Genomic DNA, 11031 nt, shown 5'->3' with positions numbered 1-11031 from the left:
ATTATTAGTTTCATAATAAATTATAATAGTTACACTGTTCATAGTAAAGTTTCGTAATAAAATTCTTCTATAAAATAAAAGAGATGGAAAAATATTAATGTATTACATGTATAATCAAATTAATATTTAACAGTCTTCCATCGATAATGTATTAACACAAACTTTTATTTTTGTTATAGTATCTACTCTTTATCTAAAGAACATAAAATATATTCACAATACGTAGACTGATTACAAAAACATTTATAAATTTTAAAGCATATTTACATAATTTCATTCTCCTTTTTCAGGATAAAATATCCCTTAAATACACACCAACACGTGCAATTTTCCCTTTATATAGATTTTGCTATTTTATATAGATTCTGCTATTTTATATAGACATATTTTGATTTTTATATATAATTTAAAATTTTTATACGAAAGTAAAAAATGTCTCCCCTCTTCACTGTAGGCAAATAACTTATATTCGAGCAATATTACGCACTTATAAAGATCTATATTGTTATATCTCGCTATTTAGGAAATCTTGTATTTGATTTTGTTACAATAGAGTAGCACAATAAAGTTTTAATTTACAATTATTAATATATATCATACTTAGAAAGTATCTCTCTGTAGAAACAGCATAAAATACCTTTCATAAGAACCTGTTTATCAAATCCTTATTAAGATCCCAATAAAATTTCCTACTGTAAACTTACCGGTCTATGCTTTTCAATAATTTCCATCGAATACTTGTAAAACAAAATTCAAATTCATTATCGATATTGCGACTAAATATTTGCTAGACGAGAAATCTATTACTTGTCATATTTTGGCAATTTCTTGCAAAGGCAGAATAATTTTATGAAATATGCCTCTTCTGTTTATGTGCTGTTACAATATTACAATTGAATATGATTTTATATGTATAATGGATTGTACGACGTTAGCTAACTTTTTAAGAAATGTCTTCCCTAAACATGAAAGCATGTATCAATGTCATTCATAGTGATACATAAACACTATTTTTTATTGCACTATTGCGTGCATAGTATAGAAATGCTATAATTAGTATTGTGCGATAGAATTACATTTTCTTCACTCTTATCGAAAACAAATCGTGAGCATTAATAAATCTCCTTTTCAATTTATTAATTCGTTCATTGAACGATTCATTCATCGAATACTTCCAAGCGAAAACCACTCAATTGTTTCGGTTGTTAAATCGATACGTCTAAGAGGTAAGCGTATTCCACCAAGAAATTCATTTTCTTGTAATGTGTCATGATTCCATATTGTAGCTTCCAGAGTTCTCTCTTTAATCACGTCTAGAGCCATTCTATATTCCAACTGTGATGAACATATACATATTATACATCCAAAAATTTTAACTCAATCAAAAAGAAACAGCAGCTACTGATTTGTTTATTTAAATTCATTACCATTTCCATAAACGAAGGATGACAATTTTTCTTTACAACTTTTGTTTTCCGCTTTGTCTTTTTTGTAGGATCAGGTTTAAGATAAACTTTAACATATGTGTTTGGTTCCTGACAATTTGCTACTTTGGGTAATTCTCTTGCATGATAGACCATCACATAAAATGCTCCACGTGTATAGTGAAGAGACATCTTAATTTGTCCATTTTGTACATTATCTCTTACACGTTTTTCAGCCCACCAATTGCCAACTAATAAAAAAAGATGATAATGATATTTACGATATCTTCAAATATTAGATAGCCATATTGTGAAAAAGAGTGTATACCTTTTACTTTACGTAAATGAATATCTGTATTTTGTTGATCTCTCAACAAAGGATGAAAGAAAGTGTATACTAAATCACTTTGAGAAATTTCTGGTGCCATCTTGAATAAACTTACAAGGAATTTCTCAATATCCGCTCGTCGTTTATCAGCAACTTGCTTTATGTTAGATCTTCCAACACTTATACCACTTGGTAAGCTATGTAAAATAAATATCTATTTACATTAATCATATAATGCTATTTTTATATTTTACAAATAAATTGTACCAATTTTTCATGAATTATGACTAATTACGATTACTCATGAAGATAAAGTAACATCTAAATTATTCTTGTAAATTTGGCTTCAAAGGAACTTTTTTTTATATCAAAGATACTAATCTGATTAGATAATACGAAATATAAGATAGCACAAAATTCTGATATCATATTATAAAAATCTATCAAACAATTCAAGTAGCAATAATAAAACGCATTATCATTTTATGTTTATACTTATTGAAGTTTGTACTATTGATTGTACATTTCTTTGAAGTGTTTGAATATACATTTTATACTAAAAAGTAGGTATGTATTATTATCAAATTAAAATATATATATACACATAAGATTTAATTCTGCATTGTTTTAGAAAAGAACATCAAATTAAAAATGGGTATTATTAAACGTTTCCGTGCTCAAGTATTGATACAAAAAGCTTCGTCTAGAAAATCGACTGCGCCTGAATTTTATCGAAGAATATCACAAACTGCATCACAATCGCAGAAAAACATAAATAACAATATAAATAACAAGAAAATTGTTAGTACTGATATTAAACAATCCAAGTCTTCATCTTAACAATAAAGAAATAAGATAAACTAATAAGTGATTTGCATTGGATTTAATATGTCGAATATTCTAGACTATTAGACATAAAATCTTCTGCATGATGTAGATAAATTAAATTACTATATATGTATTATCTCTACAGACATGAATCACATATGATATTATATGTATTATTATTAATATATTGTTGCTGATTAACAACTGTAATATGTACCTTAATTTATACTATAAAAATCGTGCCATAACATAAAACTGCAATAAAATATATTTTACTTACCTAGCAAGTTTTGCAAGAGGAAAATGAATGCACAATTTTTGATAGAATTCACAAAATTCCTTATATGATCGGAATAAATAAGTAGGATCTGCATGACCTTTTCGTTGTATACGCAAGATATACATATAATATTTTTCAGGATCATATCGTTTTTGGTAGCCATGCACTTGAACACTTGTTAACTGACCTTCCTGCTGCATTCTACAGTGAACATATAGACATGTTTTTAACACTCGATGTACTTTAAGAAGTATAATTTTAAATTTTAAATTTACATTTAAGAGCAAATATTAAAAAGTATATTAAAAAACTTACGTATATGTACGTGGTATAAAAGATAATAATGCCCCATCATTATGGTCGCCCGAAAATCTAAGTTGCGCTAAATTATGTAGAAAGAAGTTGAACTGTGTAAACCAACTTTTAAGTGAACTTTCTATCATTCGGGCAAATGTTGCAGCTGCTTCAGGATTTGTTTGCTCTGGAAGAAGAGCTTTTTGTACGTAACTAACTGCATCCACAGTCACACCAGGAATGCCAGACGAAGTCATCTGTGAATTTGTATAATTATTCATTTTAGATTTGTTCACCAATTCTTTGATTTCAATGTCACTAAGCTTTTGTTGTATAACATGTGATTTATATAAATCAGTCATGTTATTTTTTTGAAACAATAAATCATCCATTTTTAACACCTATGCTCTTGTCTGTTAAAATTATTTATGATACAATAACTTCTACGATATTTTTAAAGTTAATATTATAACCGTTTGTTATTAATATATTGTTTGTCGCTTGTTTGCTTTACGCATAAATGATTAAAACTGCTGCATTGTTCGATATTACGGAACCTCAGACGATAAACGCTAATTAACTACGCACTGCATATAGTTTAGCGTGATAGGCGGACCACTTTCTGATAAAACGCGTGGATAGGTCCTTCCGTTGCGGTTTTATTGTTGTTATAACACAGTAATGGTTTAAATTATAATACCAGCAAAAAAGTTGAAACTATTTTTTTGCCTTTTTAATTCAATTTTGTAAACAAGTTATCACTTTTATAGGTCTTATCACTTTCACAGATCTTTTATAGTAAACAAATAGACTACTGTCTAATAATATTTCGATATAAATTTTTAAATTGTAATGGCGCAAAATCCTTAACATATACAATATAACAGGAATAGACATACCAATCCAAAAAGATGAAGAATTAGATTTCCATGCTTCCGCACTACATTAAATGCTTGACAACACAAATCCACGAAATGATGGAACTTGGCTGATGGCTTGTCTCCACCATTTATAACATAAGCCATATCAGATGTCAATACAAATGGTGTCCTATCCCTAATTAAAAACATGAAAGATTATAATTTAATTTTATAAGTAGCGAATACAAATAAATAAGGATGCATTTACCTTTTAAAATTTCCAAACATTTGAGCATCACCTAAGAATTTCCCAAAATCAATATGAAACAGGTGACCTGATGTTTTCAGCATAATATTGTCATTATGTCTATCACAAATTCCTAAGATATAGGTAGCAACACTATAACCCGCACAAGATGCAGTAAAGTTTTCTACTGCTCGTTCATACTCCAACTCTGAAGGATTATGTTTTGCCAACCATTCGGCAATAGGTCGATCTTTAAATGATCCAGTTAGGCCAAACTCAACCTGTATTTTTCTCAACGTTTCTGCATTTGTAACCATTTCTATCATCCCACGTTTGTATCCAGTAGGTACGCAAGCAAATGTTACCATTTTAAGATCAAGGCCTTCTTTTAACCAAAGTTTATCCATTATGCGCATCATTTGAAGAGTTAACATATCTTGTTGTAAATCATCTCCAACCTTCAAGATTATTTCAGTATAGAATAAATCATAATAAATTATAGCAGTAGGTATTTGTTAATTGAACATACTTTAAAAATCGCTGGACAAATTACATCATCACAGCTAATAAAGTTGATTTTCAATGGAAGTGTAAATGATGGAAAGTATGAGCAACTTTGTACATTTATACCAAATACTTGTTTACTAGGAGACAACGGTAAACAGGTGCCATCATCTTCCATTAATTGACAATGTATATTTTGTAAACCAATTTTAAGCGCATCTAGTCGTAATGATTCTTTCGTTTGTTTAATATTTTCCGCTACTTCATATAAATTCTACAATATTATGAGTTACACCGTTAACATTTGCTAATTTATATAAAAATATACGTTAAAAAAAGAAGGAGAGGAAAAATTTTACTTTAACGAGTAATTGTTGCGTAAGAAAACTATTTCTTAATGCATCCCCAATGACGGCTAATAACGCTCGTAACATCAATTGTAACCTTCTATGATAACGTGCTGAACTAATATTTTTATCATCCTCTGGTGTAGTTTCAGCAGAATTCTGAAAATAGAGTATACTAAATATACTTGTTTAACTTTCTAAAGTAAAAGAAAATTATTCCAATCTGAATTACTTGAGGACTTTGTCCTGGTAACGCTTGCGTTAGTAACCAATAGATGTGATGAGCTACCCGCGGAGAAAGTAAAGCTCGTTCTAATAAAAACTTTGTAAGAGGGGACGTTTCATATGTTTCGTGCTTCAACGCTTGTAATAATTGAGGTAAGTAATCTACAAGTTCATCATTACTCAGTTCTCGAATCCATCCAACTGCCATTTCTCTAACTTTCATATCTGGAAAACTACAAAGTATCTTTGATTAGTTGTACAATTACCAACAATCTTACATACATATACATATATATATTTAGAACATTGGAACATATATATTTAAAACATTAAAATATATATATATATATATATATATACCAAGGTAACAATAATTGCAGAGCTTGGACAGGAGGTAAAGGACTCCAAATTCTAAGAGATGCATGAAGATCAGGCAAACATGCCCAATCCCAACTATGTGCAGCTAAAAGTACTTTAGGTAAAGCTTCAGGTCTATTGTGCAAATAATGTCGTTTTTCCCATAGAATTTCTCTTTCTTCAACAAGTGGTCTATTAAAAAATTAATTAATTAATTAATTAATATCAATAGTTTATTATTAGTATTTGTAATTAAAATATATATGTATACCTTGAAAATGTAGTTTGCTGTGTGATATCTATTAACAATTCTTGTGTGTTCTGATCCAATGAATTAAAATCAAGAGATTCTACATCATAATCACGTAATTCTGTAGGAAATAATACTCTGCCACCATAATCAGGTAATTCTACACCAATAATAGCATGTGTATCTCCATGAGGATGAATCCCAGCTGCTGGGGCAGGGCCTAATCTTTTATCAGCAATTGCTGGCCAAAGTGACAAGAAAAAGCTTCCTTGACTCATAACTCTGTAAATAAAAATATAAAAAGACATATAGTAAAATATTTTCTCACTTTAATAGATGTAATCAATTACCCTTCATAATCGAAAAATTGTATAGCTCCCCATCCCAATTCTTCTTTTTGCATGGTATTTTCTGCTGATGAATTAGATTCATGATCAGTAGGTTGCAATGTACGGCCATATAAAACTAACACTAATCTTGCTTCTCTTGGTACTTGACATACGCTTATCCCACGAAATTCTAGCCTTTTATACAAAAAAGAATATATAGTAATAGTTAATTTTTATTATTAATAGTAATAGAAGTAATAATATAATAGTAATATTTCTTATTAATTAAAAGTAATAGTAATGTTATTTAATAGTAGCTTTTAATATTATTACCATGAATTAAATAAAATTCTTGGATGAAAATTAGAACTGACTGCCATAGGTTCGGATAAAACTGGATTTCCAACAGGTCTTGTTCCATGAAATATTTGAGCTGCGATGATATAATCGTCATGTTTCCATGATCCTGGCAGTCTATGTAATGCTCCAACACGAACTAGGATGGTATCTAATACCTCAGACGATATTAATGTATCTATTATACAAAAATATAATAAAATTAATCATTTTTATAATTCATTATCTGTCAAAATGAAATTTTATAATTCTAATGTTCTTACTTGTTGGAACTTCTCCCCTGCTATTTAATTCAAAATCAACCCTAAATGCATGACAGTAAGTTTCTACAAGATCCTGAATTGCATCGCGAATTTTTCGACAATGAGATGCAATAACATCTGGAAATTTTGTTCTTAATGTCACTACGGAATAATCACCATCTTCATGCAGAATTTCTGGTTTCTTGCACTCTATATTTGTTGTATGAACTTGAGGTAAAAATTTACAACATGCATTTACGAAATTATCGACAGCTTCGGTAATTTCAAATGTCTCTATGTTTCCCATTAATGCACATATTGCTTTTACCGCTTGGACAACACCACGGGGTTGCAATTGTGGTAAAAGACTGGAACCATGATTAGTAGTTGCTAATTGTATGGCAGCAGTTTCCACGCGTTCCATTTCTTTTTCTACAGTTTCTACGATTTTTTATACGAAAATGCGTAACTATTACTTGAATATGTCACATTTTTTGTATAATAACAATTTCATAAAAATTATTTTTTGTTTTCATACCTAATAAAATAAGAAGTGTATCGTACGAAATAGGTTGTACTGGTTCGTTTGGAAGAATATCTTCTAACTTGAGACATTGATCACGATTATCATCTTGAAGCTTTAAACAAAATTGTATACGTATAACATTAATTATCAATTAAAATATCCTTACATTTAAAAAAATACTTACTGTTCGTGTTATAGACCGTTTTATTTGCGCTTTAGTTAGGATAGCTAATTCAATATCTTTTTCTAATTTGATACATTGATGTATATATTCGTACTGAGCTAAAGTTGTATTAGATGCAAAATATTCTGCTAAACCCCATACTCTCAGACAATATTTCTCTATATTTACTATATCTTCATCTTCTAAGGAACAAGCGACATTAAGAATAACATGCTCAACACTACAATTTACTGAAAAAAGATGTGTTTTATATGTTAAATTGTTGAAATTTATTTCATAAATTTTTTATTATAAATTCTATGTGTGTAAACTTACCATCGCATGTAAAAGAAATGGACGGAGTATTTTCGTCAGAATCCATTAACTGTGGATGTACAACTAATTTTATACTTGTGCCTTCAGGATATAAACTTTCCATCATTGGACTGATTACATGTCCAATGTTTGTACTGGGATCATTGAACGGAAATTCACCTGAACATATATTGTCAATTAATATACATATATTGTAAATTCTATGAAAATACTAAATTGTTTACTTATACTTTACTAACTTCGAACAGATTTGATCATGTCATAGAAAGCTCTAAGATCGCAATCATGAAGTGATGGTCTAGTTTTTCTCACTGTTACATTTTCATACAAGCGTGTTTGTCGTTTCTGCGATATAAACGATGAAGATTATTAAAACTTTAGTTATTAATTATTTATTTAAGTAATTAAACATTTAGAATATTTACTCTTCTATCTAAGGAAGTCCTTCTTCTCTCAATAGTATTCCAAGCTGATGAATTTCTAGGAGGTAGTGGTGGTGGTGCAGCTGGAGATACTGCTGGAGATTTAGCAGACTTTTCCACAGCAACATATACTGGATCTGAATTAACACTTTCATTTGTGCTATACATGTAATCGAAAGGATCGAATGGATCATACACTGATCCACTTACTTGCGATTGTATTTCTGCTTAAACATATCATATTATTATTATTAGATATTTATACAATTACTTTATTTTATTTGTAAATTTCAACAAAATATTACCATCTTTATGTCCCTGTGTGCTGTCATTCTGATCTTCAATCTTAACAAGTAATGGATCAAATGCTTCTAGTACACTAACCCGAACATTTGTTTTATCATCTACTTGATCAAAAGAACTCAAATCTATAAGATTATTATTTGGCTTCTTCTCTATCACTTTTAATACATTCAGCTGTTCATCATCCATACAAAATGTAGGTTTTTGGACACCACATATAGAAGGAGTAATACTTGGTCTATAATTCATAGGTAATGGAGGTATCTGCAAAAAATTATTAAGATTTATTCTTAAAAAAATGATGAGTATTATTGAATGTTTGTTTTTCAAAAAATGTCTTTAAAAAAAAGTTACAGATAAACTTAAAACTAATATTTTTATACCTGACATTATTAAATTGATAGTTGAAGATATTAAACTGAACGTAAGATTTATACATAATATATACCTGAGAATGAGTAAGAAAAAAATTTTTTAAATCATTAAGATTCCATGCAGGCTGCAAGAACCATTAACAAAATTATTGTTACAACAAAAAAAAAAACATTCCACATTAACCACTGAATACTGATGAAGATATTATGATATTTACCTGTGGCGTTATATCAGGTACATTACTGTTAATACTACTAGATCTTGACATAACAGGACTAATTTTTGGAGTTCCTGGTGTACAAGGCGCAGTGGAAGATCTAGGCCCTGGAGAAAGTGATTGATATCGGAAGTCTCGAGAATGATAACCTGCAGAACTAGTGCTACGTGATATTCTCCCTTGTTTTTTCAATAATGAGGGATGAGTTTCCCATCTTGGCTCTACAGTCGCTTTTCTGCTATGGAAAAATAATTATTAATTAATAACTATTAACTAATAATTTTCCAATGTTTTTATAAAATTTATAATTTGTCAGAGTGATTAATTGTATTCTTACGAAGGTGGAGGCGGAGGTGAACAATAATCATTTAAATTATCTTGCTTCACTGGACTTGTAAATGTAATCAAATCAACAGTATGTTCTTGACTTGTGGTGGCTGTTGTTGAATTTCTTCTAGATGGAACTGGTGGCGGTGCTAATATCACAGCATTTCTAGATTGATTAGTATTACAGGAACCAGGCCTTGGTCTACTTCTACACTGAAATCTATATAATTTTTGTTATTATAAATTCATCTTAATTTAATTAATAAATATATGGTAAAATAAAAATGATATAAATTCCATTTACTTTTCGGTTTGTGGTGTGTTATCTCTTTCTGATGAACTACTATGTACAGTGCTGTTTCCATCACTCTGTGGAACACATTGTTGCTGAATATTATTAAAATCTGATCGTTGCTTTTGTAATTTAAATTTTTCTAGTGCCAGACTCTCCAAACTCATTGCCTGAGCAAGTTCTAAATCCTCTTGGAATTGACGTTCATAATCAATCACCGCAGATCTTTGAGTACTTGTATTTCTACTGTAGTGTGACATCTAAAAGTAAATTAAAAACTTGTTACCACATTATAGAATGACGGAAGCATAAAGAAAATTAATATATATATGTATGTATATTCAAGACATAAATATGACGAACTAGTATGAGTGAGCTACTAATAATATAGACATAATACATATATTTTAAATACACTTTAACCTATACCTGAAGTGCATCCACATAAGTATTTTCATACATTGTTAACGAAATTAAATTAAGCAATAACATTAATTTATTAATACAATAACATAGATTTATGTTATTATTATATATCTTATTAATTTACGCATATATATCTTAATAACGTAGTTCTATGTATTAAAATTATGTGATGAAGAAGATAAAAAAAGTATATCAAAAAAAAATTTCTCAACATTGGCTGCAATTATGTATTACATGAATTAGTAAAAGTGAAAGAAACATATTGTTGGTATAGACCTTATCATTTAAAGGGCAGCATTATCAATTTAAAGTTCCAGGAGTATTATGCGTCTAGGTAAACAGATTTACGGCTCACCCTAGCATTATTTTCAGCGAAGTGTCTCGCTATTGAAAAATCTTCAAGCGAAAGACCAATACAGTCTGAGAAAAAGCACTGTCACCTAATCAAGGAAATGACATTTTCAATCGTATAATTAGCTGTCGTGTACAAACGACCTACTGTACTAACTGTACACACGTAGATACTATGTGTACACAAATCGAAAAGTGCACTGACTTGAAGCTGCTGCCACGGATAGACAATGTACTGGTAGAGTAGAAGTAGAAGACACAATAAGTGTATCGTATGTACATACAACGAATGTATCGTATATACGTGCACGATACGTCTTACAATCAATACAACGATACGATGTAACGAAAGACTGGTTATGGTGCGGATGTAATTGAAAGTGGTGACGGTATACAGTTAGGTTACATTAACTCTTTCCGG

The 11031-nt window shown here is 29.6% G+C and overlaps 1 protein-coding gene across 6 annotated transcripts; it reads right to left on the bottom strand.

Moving 5' to 3' along the window:
* Positions 1 to 7: 7 nt before the first annotated feature.
* On the bottom strand, positions 8 to 10957 carry LOC122572265 (phosphatidylinositol 4-phosphate 3-kinase C2 domain-containing subunit beta). Of its 6 annotated transcripts, none has more exons than XM_043737031.1 (27): positions 10816 to 10957; positions 10536 to 10699; positions 9846 to 10093; positions 9552 to 9761; positions 9215 to 9452; positions 9071 to 9121; positions 8625 to 8886; positions 8323 to 8543; positions 8137 to 8242; positions 7898 to 8056; positions 7583 to 7812; positions 7411 to 7510; positions 6894 to 7313; positions 6607 to 6808; positions 6295 to 6468; positions 5966 to 6226; positions 5698 to 5886; positions 5345 to 5570; positions 5125 to 5271; positions 4791 to 5039; positions 4283 to 4719; positions 4054 to 4210; positions 3176 to 3411; positions 2861 to 3061; positions 1753 to 1949; positions 1428 to 1675; positions 8 to 1335 (listed from the first exon to the last, which is right to left on the bottom strand). In XM_043737031.1, the coding sequence occupies exons 3-27, from the start codon at positions 10091 to 10093 to the stop codon at positions 1162 to 1164; spliced, it is 5343 nt and encodes a 1780-aa protein (XP_043592966.1). In that variant the 5' UTR covers positions 10536 to 10699; positions 10816 to 10957; the 3' UTR covers positions 8 to 1161. The 6 variants fall into 6 exon arrangements, with proteins under 6 accessions (XP_043592966.1, XP_043592967.1, XP_043592965.1 ...); XM_043737032.1 differs by having other exon boundaries at positions 10615 to 10699; XM_043737030.1 differs by lacking the exon at positions 10816 to 10957 and having other exon boundaries at positions 10536 to 10769.
* Between the last annotated feature and the right edge of the window lie 74 nt (positions 10958 to 11031).

Source organism: Bombus pyrosoma, linkage group LG11, assembly GCF_014825855.1.
Source record: "Bombus pyrosoma isolate SC7728 linkage group LG11, ASM1482585v1, whole genome shotgun sequence".
Classification (NCBI taxonomy): domain Eukaryota; kingdom Metazoa; phylum Arthropoda; class Insecta; order Hymenoptera; family Apidae; genus Bombus; species Bombus pyrosoma.
This window is presented reverse-complemented; position numbering and strand designations above follow the sequence as displayed.